Raw genomic sequence first — 17237 nt, 5'->3', positions numbered from 1 at the left:
TTACCCATTTAGCCCATCCCCCCTCCCACAACCCCTCCAGTAGCCCTCTGTTTGTTCTCCATATTTAAGAGTCTCTTAGGTTTTGCCTCCCTCCCTGTTTTTATATCATTTTTGCTTCCCTTCCTTGTGTTCATCTGTTCTGTCTTAAAGTCCTCATATGAATGCAGTCATATGATATTTAGTCTTTCTCTGACTAACTCTGCTTAGCATAATACCCTCTAGTTCCATCCATGTAGTTGCAAGTGGCAAGGTTTCATTCTTTATGATTGCCGAGTAATACCCCTGTGTGTGTGTGTATGTGTGTATGCATACCACATCTTCTTTATTCATCCATCGATGCACATTTGGGCTTTTTCCATACTTTGGCTATTGTTGATAGGGCTACTATAAACATTGGGGTGAATGTGTCCCTTCGAAACAGCATACCTGTATCCCTTAGATAAATACCTAGTAGTGCAGTTGCTGGATCATAGGGTAGTTCTATTTTTAATTTTTTGAGGAACCTCCATACGGTTCTCCAGAGTGGCTGCATCAGCTTGCATGCCCGCCAGCAGTGCAAAAGAGATCCTCTTTCTCTGCAAACTCGCCAACATCTGTTGTTGCCTGAGTTGTTAATGTTCGTCATTCTGACAGGGGTGAGGTGGTATCTCATTGTGGTTTTGATTTGTATTTCCCTGGTGATGTTGAGCATTTTTTCATGTGTCGGTTGGCCCTCTGGATGTCATCTTTGGAGAAGTGCCTATTCATGTCTCTTGCGCATTTCTTCACTGGATTATTTGTTTTTGGGGTATTGAGTTTAATAAGTTCTTTATAGATTTTGGATACTAACACTTTATCTGATATGTCATTTGCAAACATCTCCCATCCTGTCGGTTGCCTTTTAGTTTTGCTGATTGTTTCCTTCGCTGTGCAGAAGCTTTTTATTTTGATGAGGTCTCAATAGTTCATTTTTGCTTTTGTTTCCCTTGCCTCTGGAGACGTGTTGAGTAAGAAGTTACTGCGGCCAAGATCAAAGAGGTTTTTGCCTGCTTTCTTCTCGAGGGTTTTGATGGCTTCCTGTCTTACATTTATGTCTTTTATCCATTTTGAGTTTATTTTTGCATATGGTGTAAGAAAGTAGTCCAGATTCATTCTTCTGCATGTCGCTGCCCAGTTTTCCCAGCACCACTTGCTGAAGAGACTGTTTTTATTCCATTGAATATTCTTTCCTGCTTTGTCAAAGATGAGTTGGCCATATGTTTGTGGGTCCATTTCTGGGTTCTCTATTCTGTTCCATTGATCTGAGTGTCTGTTTTTGTGCCATAAAGCCATCTTCTAACACAGCTGTGTTGAGGATCCCCAAACTAGACATAGAAGATGGTCATTCATCTTGTTTCCTACATTTTTGCACCTTTGAAGCCTTCAGATGTATCTTAAATGAAAAACTCCTTCATTTAAATTAAAATGAAACTTTAATTTTATCACTTGATCATTTTTTTCACTTTGATTTGTGTAATGAATTCTGTAGGTTAACAGGTTAGTTTCTAGTGATGGATTATTATAGTTTATTGATATAGTTAACATTTAGGTCACTTTAAGTGAAAGTACTACCATGACATTTAAAGTAGTTTTGAAATATTTATCCATGTCAACTCTTTTCCTGAAAAATTTTTTAAAGTTTATTTATTTTGAGGCAGAGAGTGAGAGTGTGAGCACCCTGCCAGAGGGGCAGAGAGAGGGAGAGAAAGAGAGAAAATCCCAAGCAGGTTCTGCAGCACTGTCAGCTCGAGGCCTGAATTCACCAACCATGAGATCATGACCTGAGCCGAAATCAAGAGTTGGACACCTAACTGACTGAGCCAGCCAGGTGCACCCTGAAATTTTTTTAAATTTCGCATTTAGCAAAAGACTCTTCTTCCTTAAAACCTCACGTGCGATACCTGGGGGAAATTATAAGAGGACAAAAACTCTTTGTGATGTAATTTATGAACACCTGGTTTACTTATTATAGATTATGTGTTCTCTAGACTTTTGTCCTTATTTGTGGCTGTAAATACGTAAACTGTCAGATAAGCATGGTTTTTAGTGAAACAAGTGAATATCAAACTTTTTGGTTCTTTCGTAAATAGACTGGACTTTTTTTTAACACTGAAAGTAATAAAGAATCATTATTTTCCAAGGTGACCTCATAAAAAGCTGCAATTATTACTTGATTTTTTTACTACTGCTTTAATAGAATTTATAGTTTTGTATTCATAGCTAACAGTTTTAAGTTCTTGAATAAACTGGTTTTACTAGGCTATACTACTTTAAAAAGTAGAATTATGGGGGCGCCTGGGTGGCGCAGTCGGTTAAGCGTCCGACTTCAGCCAGGTCACGATCTCGCGGTCTGTGGGTTCGAGCCCCGCGTCGGGCTCTGGGCTGATGGCTCAGAGCCTGGAGCCTGTTTCCGATTCTGTGTCTCCCTCTCTCTCTGCCCCTCCCCCGTTCATGCTCTGTCTCTCTCTGTCCCAAAAATGAATAAACATTGAAAAAAAAATTAAAAAAAAAAATAAAAAGCAGAATTATGAAAGAACTAGAACTCATGTTTACACTAGTTCCAAGGTAAATAAAGTAAATGAAGCACTGAAGAGAAAAAGGATATTTTCCTCTTGGTCCATGTGGGCTGATCATGGGGAAATCTCCAGTAGTAGCAGAATGTTGCATTGCAAAATCAGGGCTGGGCTGAGGAAATAGGTGAGGTTGGTTTATGGTAGGGTGGTAGTGTTAAGCCCTGACCCATTCAGGTTTTGGTGACACATGGCTGCCTGACAAACATGTAGTTTTGGCACCTGCTATTGATGCGATCATGTGGTGACTGTGGAGTATTGTTTGTGATTCTTGTCGGAATAGAAGTCTTTTGGAACAGAAAGAACAATGTTTTGGGGAGTTAGAGGTTAGGGAAGAATAATGTCTAAAGATTCTTTTTAGCTACTCAGAGAAACTGTCCTGAAACAAGATTATATTTTCTAGCCCTCTACTGGCACTTTCATTTGGTGGAGGTTTTTTCCTAATGTTAGCCATGCTTTTTATATACTGAAATGATGAAAATCTCTGGCTTTGTAAGGCTGGAACCTTAACAGAGCAGTGGGATAGTTTTCTTTTAGGCCTTGGCATCACAGCCACGCAAGATGGGTGTCAACCTGTATAAGGGAAGTTTAGAAATAACTAGAAGATTCTTTTGTTCTCCTATAATTCCCCCCAGGTACCTAATTGTGCCTATTTCTTTGGCTTAAGTCTTTGATTCCCTAGTAAAATGCTTATGTTTCGTAACCTTCTCCTTCATGATATAATATAATTCAGATCCTTTGCAGATCATGGATTTTTCTAGATAAGGGAAAACTGCAGAAGAACTCTGGTCTACTGGGGATGGGCACTACAAGAAGAAGATAAACACATAGAGGGAGAGGACTTTTTACCTACTGAATAATTTTGAGAAAGACTGACCCTATTATATTCTTTTTTTTTTTTTTTTTTTTGAGAGAGAGAGAGAGAGAGAATATCCCAAGGAGGCTCTGTGCTGTCAGAACTGTGAGATCATGACCTGAGCCAAAATCAAGAGTCGGATGTTTAAGTGTCTGAGCCCAGCACCCCTGGCCCTGTTATATTCTTTGGTTGAGATGCCATCAGATTAAAACCTTAGTTTGTGTCTAGGATATTTTTAGAGGATGTTATTTAAATTGGTACTTTGGGCAATTTTTAAATCATTCCAGTTGTTTTATTTTTTATTTGTATTAAGTTTATTTTTTGAGAAAGAAGGAGAGTGTGAGTGGGAGAGGGGCAGAGAGAGAGTCCGAAGCAGGCTCTTTCCCAGAGCCTGACACAGGGCTGGATCTCAAACCGTGAGATCATGACCTCAGCCAAAATCAAGAGCCAGATGCTCAATGGACTGAGCCACCCAGACACTCCCTAGTTGTTTTGAAAAATAACATTTCTTAATGATCAGGATAATATGTATTCACTAGTAAAAAGCAGAAAATACAGAAAAGAACTATCACTTAAAATCCTATATCCTAAAGAAATCTGCTCTTAAGACCTTGATGAATATCTCTCCAGTTCTCCAGTTATTTTTTTTTTTTTTACAAATATGGATACCTTTTCCCAAAAACATATTATACTGTAATCAAGTTTTATGGCCTACCTTTTTGTCTATGCCATTAATATCTTTCCACATTAATAAATACTGAATTATAACATTTTAAAATGGCTGAACAGTAGTTTGTGGAAATATTTAACTCTGCTTTTTAAAAATTTTGGTACTCCCAATTTTTTGCTATTTTGAATAGTGATACAGATAACATCCTTGCAGTGAAATCTTTGCACCTCTTTGCCTATGTATGGAGACTTCATTTAAGCCATCTTTTTTCTTCACATAGGTCTTGTTAAAATGGATTTTGAAGCAGAACGTGCTGAACACAATTTAAGTTAGCCTGGATGATTCTGCCTTCATAGGAACTGTCACTTGTCCAGTGGCATTCTCAATTTATTTTAACATAGATTATTTCTCACATACCTTCCTGACAGTTGTTGGGCTTTTGATAGCCAGTCGGAAAGAGAGATGACAGAGCAATTAGCAGGTACTTCTTGGTGTTGACCCAAACACAGCGTTGTAGTTTTTGGCTTCTCCTCCCTGCTTTCTTACTTTCTTTTTCTTCCATAGACTGGGAGACCACATCTTATAAATATATTAGAACTGTGTTTGAAATAAAATGACTTAGAGGTTTTAAAAGAAAACCTAAAGCCTTCTCCTTGGAATATTATCAGGGGCTTTATGACAGGTGGCTAGGCTGAAAGATGCTTTTCTTATTTCTGGTTTTTGGCAGTGGTCTAGGTAATTGTCAGAAGTCTGATCTCTGAATAAACTATGTTTGGGTTCGATTTCATATATGGCCTCTGCACTTAATTTTCTTCACCCAACTGATGCTCATTGTCACAGTGTGTATTGAGTATATGAAGAAATAACAAACAGGGCTGTTAATGAAATCTGTTCCTGCCCCCATGGCTTTCGCTGGTGATGTTAGCAACTTGTTAGACTCTGATGGAGATAGTGCATTACCAGAAATTGGAATCTTTTTTAAAATGTTAAAAATCAAAAAATAAAAATGTTAAAAACAAATTTAAATATAAAAGATTGCTAAGGTAGAGTTCATTAAAATAGATTTCAATCTTTTGTTAGGAAATAATTAATTTTTTTCCTGCAAGAAAATAGTTTTTGAAATTTTGATATCATCTTTGTATATATTTTCAATAACCTAGAGATAAACAGTGTTCTAATTGTACTATTTCATCCAAAAGACCAGTCTCCGTCATTCTACCATGTTTTATACAAATTCTTGTCCTATCTCTTCCATTGTAGAGGAACATTGTATGCAGTATTCCTAATATTCCTTTGTACTTGGAGCTCTGATAGATTCTCTTTTACCACTGTCTGCTTGAATAATAGCAAAGGATATCTGGTAATCAAGATATCTGAGTTTGGTTTTTTTTTTTTTAATTTTTTTTTTTTTTAACGTTTATTTATTTTTTTGGGACAGAGAGAGACAGAGCATGAATGGGGGAGGGGCAGAGAGAGAGGGAGACACAGAATCAGAAACAGGCTCCAGGCTCTGAGCCATCAGCCCAGAGCCCGACGCGGGGCTCGAACTCACGGACCGCGAGATCGTGACCTGGCTGAAGTCGGACGCCTAACCGACTGCGCCACCCAGGCGCCCCAAGATATCTGAGTTTTAGCTTGACCCTAGTGATTATTAGATGTGTAACCTGGGGCAAGTTGCCTAATGTTTATGAACTTTGGTTTCTTCATCTGTAAAATGAGGGTTTTAAAATAGGTGATTACTAAGATCACCCTTCACTTGCATGATTATAAGATGAAATCAACACACATTTGCTAAATACCCATCCTCAGAGCCAACGTTCAGATACATTCCCTTCAATTCAACAGGCAGAACATAGTGTTTGTTGTAGCAGTCTGAACGGAGAAACTTTCTAGGATATGATAATTTTGTCTTAATAGAATGGTTGCCCACAGCTGTATATAAATCATTAAAACCTATGAACTCTGTACATTTAAGATCTTTGCATTTCATACCTTGTAATAACACCCCAAGTCTAAATAATTTAAAAGTGCTTTTTTAGGGGCACCTGGCTGGCTCCAGTCTGTAGAGCATGCAACTCTTGATCTCGAGGTTTTGCATTGGAATCCCATGTTGGGTATAGAGATTACTCAAAAATAAAAAAATCTCAGGGCACCTGGGTGGCTTAGTTGGTTAAGTGCCCAGTTTCAGCTCAGGTCATGATCTCATGGTTTGCGACTTCAAGCCCACATCAGGCTTCCTGCTGATGGTACGGAGCCTGCTTGGGATTCTCTCTCTCCCTCTCTCTCATTTTCTAAATAAATAAATAAATAAATAAATAAATAAATAAATAAATAAAATCCTAGGGTTTTTTTTTTAAACCTTTCTCCTTGTAACAAATCACAAAATTCTTTATCCTTCAATACTTTTGAAAGGGCTGTTTCAAAAACTATTATTCATATGATTTTCTTTGTTTAAACTCCTACTTGTGCATAGCTAGGGCTTAGCAACAGTTCTCCATCTGTATTCTTTAAATTTTGAGCCTTAGAAGGATTTAATTCACAAAAATAACTCAAAGAAACAATGGCTCATTTTTTATGTTTTGTCCTTATGTGTTGTATTAAATAAGCATGGTATCTTTGGAGACATAGAAGCTATATACTTTAATACAAGAACCCAGGCATCTCTTGGATGCTAACATAACTTACGTGCTGAAAGCATAAATTTCCATTAAGCACAGTGATTTGTCTCTACACTTTGTAAACAAGTTACAGCAAATATTCTAAACTCCATGAAGATGCTCTAAATATTTATATTTATATAATTTATATTTATGTGGTACTAATATAAGGTTTAGTTACCATGCAATTTGTCATTGCTATTCTATGAAGATATTATTAGCGTTAATAGTAGTTGCCCTTTATTAAATGTTTTCTATATACTGAGCACTGTTAGATGTGTGTTTATCTCATTCTATGAACATACTGAGGTTTTATTAGCCCTCTTTTATAGATAAGGAAATTGAGGTGTAGAAGTATTTTATTAAGTTAAGGTATAATTTATCACCAATAAAGTACACACAACTTAAGGGAGAGACTTAATTTTTACGTACACATACATCCCTGTAACCACCATCCTGATACAGAATTAATTCCAGCACTTCTAGAAGATCCATGCAGGTGCCCCCTCCTGGTCATTACTTGCCTGAAGGTTACCACTGTTCTGACCTACGCCACCATATATTTGTGTCTCTTGTGTCTGACTTGTTTCACTCAGTGTTATGTCTGAGATTGATCCATGTTGTTGATTATATTATAGTTTCTGTATTATAATTGTATGCCATCATTGACCCATTCTTCTGGTAAGAGACATATGAGTAGTTCCTAGTTTTGGGTTATTACAAATATAACAAAAAGCATTTTACTTTGAAATTTAAGTGGTTTTTTATTTTTTATTTTTATTTTTTTTTTTAATTTTTTTTTTCAACGTTTATTTATTTTTGCGACAGAGAGAGACAGAGCATGAACGGGGGACGGGCAGAGAGAGAGGGAGACACAGAATCGGAAACAGGCTCCAGGCTCTGAGCCGTCAGCCCAGAGCCCGACGCGGGGCTCGAACTCATGAACCGCGAGATCGTGACCTGGCTGAAGTCGGACGCTTAACCGACTGCGCCACCCAGGCGCCCCTAAGTGGTTTTTTAAAATTAAGTTTATGAAAGTTGGATTTTTTCCCCCATGTACTTATGCATATTTGTGCTATGTGACCAAAGTGTTCATTTTACTTGGGACCTAAAATAATATAGGAGTTTTAGTTTTTTTAATATTAAAGATCCTAGAAAGTCCAATACATTTAAGATCCTTCAAAACTATTTTTTGCTTTTAAGTAAGCGCTCGTAATTAATAAATGCATTTGAAATTATCTTTACCCAGCTTTACATAAAGTAGTGCTACAAAACAAATCTGATATTACTGGAAATAAATGGCATTTTCTTATTTATATGAAACACAAATCAAACTGCATTGACTCCATAGCTGATGGCATTTCTGATTTGTGAGCTGTAGATCTGCAAATACTGTCTTAATGAATGCCAAATCCTTATAGGACTATTTGTTCTCAGATATCTTTGAGATGTATAGAGATGAATACTTGTAGAGTTTCTCAATTTCACTATTCGTATGTAGTAATAAAGATTTATCCTTCCTGGAAGAAACAATTTTAAAAAGAGCATGGCTCTATAAAATCTCTTATAGACTTTTAAATTTTTTTTTTTTTCTTTTTTTCAACGGTTTTATTTATTTTTGGGACAGAGAGAGACAGAGCATGAACGGGGGAGGGGCAGAGAGAGACGGAGACACAGAATCGGAAACAGGCTCCAGGCTCCGAGCCATCAGCCCAGAGCCTGACGCGGGGCTCGAACTCACGGACCGCGAGATCGTGACCTGGCTGAAGTCGGACGCCTAACCGACTGCGCCACCCAGGCGCCCCTCTTATAGACTTTTAATTAGCTGTGTGTATACAGTTGTGTGTTAATGAACATGTATGTTTATGCAGAATTTCAGTGGTTTTAAAGTAGAAAAACATGGGGCACCTGGATGGCTAAGTCAGTTAAGTGTCCGACTTCGGCTCAGGTCATGATCTTACAGCTTGTGAGTTTGAGCCCCGTGTTGGGCTCTGTGCTGACAGCTCAGACCCTGGAGCCTGCTTTGGATTCTCTGTCTTCCTCTCTCTGTGTCTCTCCCTTGCTTGCACTCTGTCTCTCTCTCCCTCTCAAAAGTAAGATTTAAAACAAAAAAAATTAAAGTAGAAAAACAGGATAATGAAGTTTTTTTTTTTTAACTTTTTAAAGTTTATTTATTTTGAGAGAGAGAGCTAGCGTGGAGGAAGGGGCAGGGGGGAGAGAGAATGCCAAGCAGGCTCTGTGCTGTCAGCGCAAGCCTGACCAAGGGACTCAAACTCACAAACCATGAGATGATGCATGACCTGAGCTGATTTAATTTTTTAAAATTCAACCCAGCATGGGTTTCAAACTCACCACCCTGAGATCAAGAGTTGCATATTTTTCTGACTGAGCCAGCCAGGAATCCCTAAAAATTCTGTAATTAAATTAAAATACACGTCATCTGTTTTGTTGTTCATAATGTGAGTACCTCATCTGTTTTTTGTTTTGTTTACAGTCTTGAGGTCTTTTTTTTTTTTTTTTTTTTTTACAGTTACCATGCTATGAATTCATAGAGAATGGGTTCCAGCAGTTTCAGGTTCCTTTCCATTGGTTCTCACAAAATGTGCCCGAGTGGAACAGGCTGACACTTCAGAAAGTACCTTTCTCGTTGGCTTTCTTCTTTTTCTGATCATTTTCCTTCACACGCTTTAGCAAGCTATTTTGACTCTTGGAGTGCTTAATATGCTCAATACTTAACTGTCTTGCAAGAATCTTGCCCTTAACTTATTTGTTTACAACAATACCAACAGCATCCTGGGTAACACTGTAGACTCTTCCAGTTTTGCCATGGGACCACATTTGGGCATTCTGTTCTGAACCATGCCCATTCCTTTGATGCCTGCAATATCACCTTTCTTGTAGATTTGCATGTATGTGGCCAAAGGACAAACTCCATGTTTTCTAAGAGGTCTAGAGAATATAGGGGGTGCCTCTTCTCTTTTCCTTTGTGTTGATCATTTTGATGAATTACTGGAAGATGGTGGTTCCAGCCAAAAGGCCCAAGTACCTCATCTTAAATAAAAGGAATGTGGAATAGTAAAATGGTTATTTAATTCTAGAAAAAAAAGAACTGGCAGTCTTTATTCAATTAAATATATAGAAGCACATGTTTTAAACTAAGATACTTCTTTTGTTTAATTTTTGTTTTCTTTGTTTGCATTTATTAAAAACAGTAAAACTTGGTTTTAACTGGTAAGTCTCAATAGTACCATTGCACCTTTACAGTACACACTTTATTTTTCTGGGCATCCAGTGCACTCGTGAAACTATAAAATAATGTATGGTGCTGAGATAGAGGAGAATTAAGCACAATCTATTACAGAAATAAACAGCTGATGAATATAGTCATTTGTTGCCAACTTTTTAAGAGACTAAAGAGATAGTGTCAGTACTCTTGTAGTGTTGACTAGAGATTTGGCCGAGTAAACATAACTTTGAGAAGACCTGTCTTCTATATCCAGGGTTTTCTTCAAAGAGAAAAACATCATGACAGAGCCTTGACTTTGGTCCCTAAAATGCTTTGACTATTAAGAAAACAAGCACCCATGCTTCTGAGTGAAGGGTCAGGGGAATCCCTGAGGGGCCTAGAAAGGGAGCAGAGAGAGTAGCTGACTCAGCTACTCTAGGAGGCATACCTCTTATGCCATCAGTGTCTGTGAGCACTGTGTTAGTGTTTAATTTATGTGCTGTTTGGCATGGTGGCTTTTATTGTTCTCTGACAGTGGAATGGATGTTTCATTGTTAGAAAGTGAACAAAGGCTACTTTTGAACAGCACTCAGAGTTTACACCAGGGTACTGTGTTATTATTTTGTGTTTTTTCAACTTTTTGTTTCTGAGGACCACGTAAATGCAGTCTGACTGGGGGGACACTTTTGTTTTTGTTTTGTTTTAGAAAGTAGGCTCCAGGCCCAACGTGGGGCTCGAACTAATGACATAGAAATTAAGAGTCACATGCTCTGGGGACTGAACCAGCCAGGCACCTCTAAAGGGCGCCTATAGAGCACACCTTTGCAATTTGATTTATAAACTCTGAAAATGAGTGGTAATTTTTACCATTCATGGTGAACAAACATACGTCACCATTTCATACATAGTTCACTTAGCCTTTAGAAAAATTGCCTTTTATTTCCTTATAATTAGACCATCTTTATTCTGCTTTCACATTTTAGAAATCAGCCATTGTTTTTCCCTCTGCGTCTGTTGTAATCATGTAAGTATGTATGGGGCGCCTGGGTGGCTCATTTGGTCGAGCACTTGACACTTGATTTAAGCTCAGGTCTCAATCCCAGGGTCGTGAATCGAGCCCCCACATGAGACTCTGCGCTGAGTGTGGAGCCTGCTTGGGATGCGCTCTCTCTCCCTCTGCCCCTTTCCCCTGCTTGCATGTTCTCTCTCTCTCTCAAATAAAAATTAAAAAAGAAGTATGTAAATTACTGCTAATTGGGATCAAGATAGATTCAGTCGCATGAATATGAGTTGACAAAAAAATTTGAAATCTGCAGGATTTAATAATATTACCCTTTGGGGAGACATTTGGTATATCTGTTGTACATTGTATGTACTGATGTCCTATCAGACACTTTATTTGATCCCCAAATTTAAGTTAGAGTTTGGGCTGTGAACTTCCATTATTTTATTTCTTTTTTTTTCTTTCTTTTTTTGTTTTTATTTATTTTTTTTTTAACGTTTATTTATTTTTGAGAGAGAGAGAGTACGAGCTGGGGAGGGACAGAGAGAGAGGGAGACCCAGAATCCAAAGTAGGCTGAGCTGTCAGCACAGAACCTAACGCAGGGCTCGAACCCACAAACTGTGAGATCATGACCTGAGCTGAAGTCGGTCGCTTAACCGACTGAGCCACCCAGGCGCCCGTAGGGACTTTCATTATTTAGTAGTAACCCTACTGGATGATAATCATTCTAAGTGTTTCTTTTCTTTTTAGTCTTTGGAGATTGACTTTGGTTTTTGCCTATGATTTTTTCACATATACTTAGGGTTGCCATGTACAGCTCTACAGACTTTGCACAGCGTAGCTGCAGGAAGAGCCCTTCATGTAAACTGCAGTGATGGTGGTTCTGCTGGACTTGTGCAGTGGGGCAGCCAGCTGTCCCTACCTTTACTTTCTGTGGTACTGCTTAGTTTAATTGGCATTCTTGTCCAAATTGCCTTTTGATTCAATTGAGTAGTATTCGAGAAACTCTGGTAACTTCCATGAGAATTCCTTTTAAGCCTCTGTGCCATGGAATTGTGTCTGTCTGGATTGTTTTGGACTTATCCTAAGGGGAGTGTATAGAGTAGTCAGTATTCAAAATTTGAAGAATATACGACTTAAGGTTTTAAAATCCCATTGATTGGGAAATAACACAGTCTTGTTAGTTTTGTTTTTTGTTTTTTTTTTTGTCCCCAGACACCAACCTGGGTATCCTGTATGTCAGTCCTATTCTGCACTAACTACCCAAAGTTAGTGTCAAACTCCACACGTTTAAGGGCTCACTCCCACAAGACACCTTCACTGTAGATGCCAGTACTGGGTCCCCAGGCTACCTGCACTTCTGTTCAATTTAGCCACAAATTTGGGGGTTCTCACACCCCTGTCTCAGGTTCTGTAATTTGCTAGAAATAGAACTCTGGAAAATGAAAGAGTTGCGTAGGACCAGATGTGGTGAAGGGGCACAGAGTTTCTATGTCCTCAGTGGACATGCTGCCCTCCTGGCACCTCATTGTCTTCAGTAACCTACAATTACCCTGAACCCTATCATTTAGGGGATTTCATGGAACTTTCATTACATGGGCATGATGGATTAAGTCATTAGCTATTGGTGATTGCACTCAATCTCCAGCCCCTCTCCCTTCCTGGGAGGTCCACCTTTCTGGTGACCAGGCCCCATCCAAACGCTACTTAGTAGCCCCACCACTACCAAGTCCCCTTGTTAAATAAACTCAGGTACAGTTGAAATTGTCTTATAAATAACAAAAGGTACTCCCTTCACTCAGGAATTTCCAGGGCTTTAGGAGCTCTAGGCCAGGACCAAGAACAAAGACCAAATATATTTTTTATTATACCATACTTGAATAGTACTGAATAGTTTGTAAAGATGTTAGAGAAAAACAAGCGCTCAACAATAGAAGATTGATTAAATAATGAAGCAATACCAAATCACTGTTAAAACTGTTGTGTGTATGTAGGCACAGAAAGGAATTTGTGTAAACTGTTTTGAACTTGGTTAACATCTTGTTTCCAAATGCAAGAATTGGTTGGTAGCAAATAACACCAACATAAGAATTCTAGAGAGCTGTCAACACAGCACAGACAGTGTATAATTTATGAAAAAGTTGTGTTCCCAAAGTTAGCTGCTTGAAATTTTGAATATATTCTCCCTGTTAAGGAACAAAAATTCAACTGAATAAATGTGAAGGTCTAATTGGCTTTATTAAGTGATTTGTTGAATCAGGTGGCATCCCATCTAGCAAGTAGTGGGGAGCTCCAAGGAGTTGTACAAAAATTTGGAAGGGTTTTATAGGAAGAGGGTGGGGCAAAGAAGTTATTAGCAAAAGAAAAGGAAGGATTGTTCCAGGCACTGTCCCTTTTTCTCCTTTTTCTTCTGTGATGAGAAGGGCAAGGGGGTTCATGGGTTACCTCATCTTTCTTTGCGGGATGGAGAGGGCCATATGACAGATTACCTCATGTGGTGCCAATCAGAAAGTTCCTGACTGACCAGTTAAGAGTTATTTCCTAGGGGGGTTGGAACTCTGGTTAGGTTAGGTATTAAGCCCTGTTTAGTGACTTAGCTTAAGTGGCTCCATTTTGGGCCTGTGGGTTTCCTTATAACACCTCAAAGAAACAATATTGTAAGTACTCTGGGCCCTGCTCAGCCTAAAGCCAACTTAATTTTATCCTTGGAATTCTTGGATTATATGCAACATCTACACTTAAAACAATTTTATGAATTGACTTCATTTTAAGTTCCAACTAGAGTCCAAAACAGATCTTCATTCAGTAGAATGAGGAGTTGGGAGAATAGACTGAACATAGCAAAGCATCAGATATTAAAGTCTGACTATTGGTAATTTGTTAACTAAATCTTCAGAGAAGGAGATAGATTTGTACATCTCCCTTTGTGTCCAAGAGGATAGAATGGAAATAAGATTTCCTTCGAAAGCCAGTCACTATTCGTGGTTATCTTTTGCCCCCCTCCTTTTTTTACTCTAAAAGTAATGCATATCCATTTAGAAATAAATACCCATTTACTTAAAAGTCAACGATAATCTCAGTTTATTGTCAAGTAATGCAGAAAAAGTGTGTGCTAATATACATGCAACACAGATAAAGCACATGAGACCAAAATATTAGTAGTTTGTGAATATAGATGGTTATAAGGTTATGTTCTTTCAACTTTTCTATAAGTTTAATTTTTTTCCAAAAGAAGATGGGGATAAAAAAACTTAACAGGAATATTCCTTTATCTCCAGTCCCCAACCCTATTCACCTCTACAGAGGTAAACTGTTAGCTTGTATCTTTTCAAGCGATGAATTAAAAAATTAATTTACAAAGATATAGAAGTACAATTTTTTGCATAAATGTAATCATAGTATAAGTAGAATTATACTACATTTACTGATATTCTGCTTGTTTCTTCTATTTAACAGGATGTATTACTTTTCTACTGCATCATAAATTACCACAAACTTAATGACTTAAAACAGTACATAGAAAGTCCCGGAGGTCAGAAATGGGTTTCACTGGGCTAAAATCAAGGAGTGCTGTGTTTCTTCAGGACACTTAGGGAAAATCGATTTTCTGGCATTCTGCAGCTTTTAGAGGTCACCTGCAGTCCTTGCCTCTTGGCCTGTTCCTCAACCTTCAAAGCATGTTGAACCTTAGCATCTTCAGATATCTTTGACTCTCTCTCTCTCTTTTTTCTTTTCTTTCTTTCTTTCTTTTTTTTTTTTTTTTTTTTTTGAGGGAGAGAGAAGGTGCAAATGAATGAGGGGAGGGACAGAGTGAGAGAGAGAAGCGGGACTCACCCATAGCACGGCTCGTGTTTTACCTGAAGTGGGGCTCCAGCTCACCTGATGTGGGACTTGAACTCACAAACTGTGAGATCATGACCTGAACCAAAGTCCAATATTTAACCAACTAAGCCACCCAAGTGCCCCCCAGGTCTCATGCATTTAATTCTTCCTTCTTCTCCACAAGTCTCGTTGAAATAACAAAAAGAAATAGAAACAGAGAAAATGCTGATAAACTTGGAGAATACCAGAAACTGAGGGTGTTTACTAGAAACTTTGTTACTTCTACAAGACATGGTGTTGGAGAGATTTCATTGAACTTTTCACTGACCAATTCTCAGTCTTAAAAGAAAATAACCTGAAATGTTGATTAATGCCCACTCCTCCTCCTACCAACCCCGCAGCAAAAACAAAGCTCAAAGCTACACATATTGTGAGCAAGGGAGTCAGTTGAATGGAAGCAAGCCTAGATCTTGGCTTATACTTCTCGGCTTCTTTGTTGGACCTCTTCTGCTCAATTCAGTAGGATGTTGGTTTTTCTCAGGGCTTCATGGCTTTAGTTACCATCTCTTGATGACAGTTTCCAAATGTAAATCCAGTTACCACCACTACTACCTCCTATCCTCCTATGCACATTAAAATCCAAAAACCTTTAAGTCAGAAAGGGGAAAGGTCTTAAAAATCTTTCCTCCTTTTACTCCTTTTTTCTTTTTCCTCTTGTGTACCATAAGTTTGCTGATAATGCCAAATGGCATCAACAAGTATGTAGAGTTTAAAACTATTTTTGGCTATCAGGATAAAATGCTCCCTTTGATTAACAACCTTTTGGCTACCATTGCTTACTATTTTAGGTTGAATTCTCTTACCCACCCCTGATTCCAGGAGATGGACATGACAGCCACACTTTACCTGAAGAATGGAAGTATTTGCCCTTCCTTGCCTTACCAGATGGCGCACACAACTACCAGGAAGGTATGTAAACAATGGAGCAATTACTAGGTGCCCCCCCCCTTTTTTTCTTTTTAATTTACCAAGACATCTTAGATTCTAAATATTTTGGTAAATGAAAGGCCTTTGGCTTCTTGTAACTATTTATAAAACACGTGTTTGTTTGGAGATGACTAGTCAGGCACTGGAAGATTTCCAGAGGAGTGCTGGGCTTTATGTTGGTAATGTTGTTGAGCACTGGCCACTCTTTTGCCAGGAGCACTGGCTAAATTAAGTATTTGGCCAGATTAGGACATCTGTTACTGGTAGCACTTTTCTGCATTTATTCTTGAGACTCCTCTTGGAGGGAAGCTACAGGGCTTACCTATGCTAGCTACTGTTTGGGGCTCTAGCTGCAAACTTAACTAGCTTACTACACCTGTGCCCACCTGGGATTGCTTCTCCACCCCTAGAGCCACTGCTATTGCAGTGCTCTGCTTAAAGTTGCGTGTAAGGGGCGCCTGGCTGGCTCATTTGGTAGAGCTTGCGACTCAATCTTGGGGTTGTAAATCTGAGCCCCATGTCAGGTGTAGAGATTACCTAAAAGTAAAATCTTAAAAAAATAAAATATAAAAGTTTATGTGTCAGAGAAGCATGTTAACATCCTCAGAGAAAGCAACACTGTGAGGTTAGTACTGAGTCTCCTACCTATAAATGCATGTTTTGACTGGCTTAACAAAGGACTAAGTTTTATCATGGCATTAGGGGCTCTACCAAAACACCAGATTAAACTTGGTTTAATTACTTATTTTCCTAATATTTAATAATTTTCATATGAAATGAAACAAAATGTTACTATGCAGTTTAACATAAAATCTAAATACATTATTTTTAAACTTACAAATATTTTGGTGTACTTTTTTATCATGAAAGTTTTTAAATAGAAAAAAAGTTTGAAAAAATAGTATAGCAAATATTCCACAAGTTTTCTTTATGTGTGTGTACAGTTTTGCCCTACCATCTGAAAGTCTAACACCATGTTGCAGACATCACGACACTTTACTTCTAAATACTTCAGTATGCACTCCTAAGAATAAGATCATTCCTCAGGATAACTTCCAGTACCATTATCACAGCTAAGAGATTTAACAGTAATTCGAGAATATCATCTAAGATCTAATCCATGTTCAAATTTCCCCAGTTATTCCAAGAATTTCTTGCATCCATCCAAGATTCATGAGTGGCCTTTCATTTTTATGATTCTCTACTTTCTTTTAATCTGGAATAAAGTATTTTCTGGGATAAGTGACTGTAGTTTCAACTTAATCTATTATTCAGCCTCCTGGTCTTTTGAGAATGCCTGAATGAATGTACACAATAAGGCAGTGAGAGGGATGCTAAGAAACCAGTGGTTGCAATGCTAGGTGTTAAGTATGACATGGGTTCCTCGTTACATCATCATTTTTGTTTTAATTAACTGCATATAATAA

The 17237-nt window shown here is 38.1% G+C and overlaps 1 protein-coding gene across 3 annotated transcripts in view; it reads left to right on the top strand.

Annotated features, from left to right (window-relative positions):
- AVL9 (AVL9 cell migration associated) overlaps nt 1–17237 on the top strand; it is a 71396-nt gene that overhangs the window by 6593 nt on the left and 47566 nt on the right. For 2 of the 3 annotated variants that reach the window (XR_005789276.1, XM_040472305.1), the window contains exon 2: nt 15703–15792. Coding sequence is in view for 2 of the 3 variants with exons in the window: in XM_040472305.1 (XP_040328239.1) it covers nt 15703–15792 (90 nt within the window). In the remaining variant the exon portion in view is untranslated. Of the gene's footprint in view, nt 1–15671; nt 15793–17237 lie in introns of all 3 variants that reach the window. The other variant, XM_040472306.1, reaches the window with a different exon arrangement.

Source organism: Herpailurus yagouaroundi, unplaced genomic scaffold (genome assembly GCF_014898765.1).
Source record: "Herpailurus yagouaroundi ecotype Mexico unplaced genomic scaffold, PumYag 100, whole genome shotgun sequence".
NCBI lineage: Eukaryota > Metazoa > Chordata > Mammalia > Carnivora > Felidae > Herpailurus > Herpailurus yagouaroundi.
The sequence above is the reverse complement of the archived record's forward strand: the minus strand, read 5'-3'. Positions and strand labels throughout refer to the sequence as shown.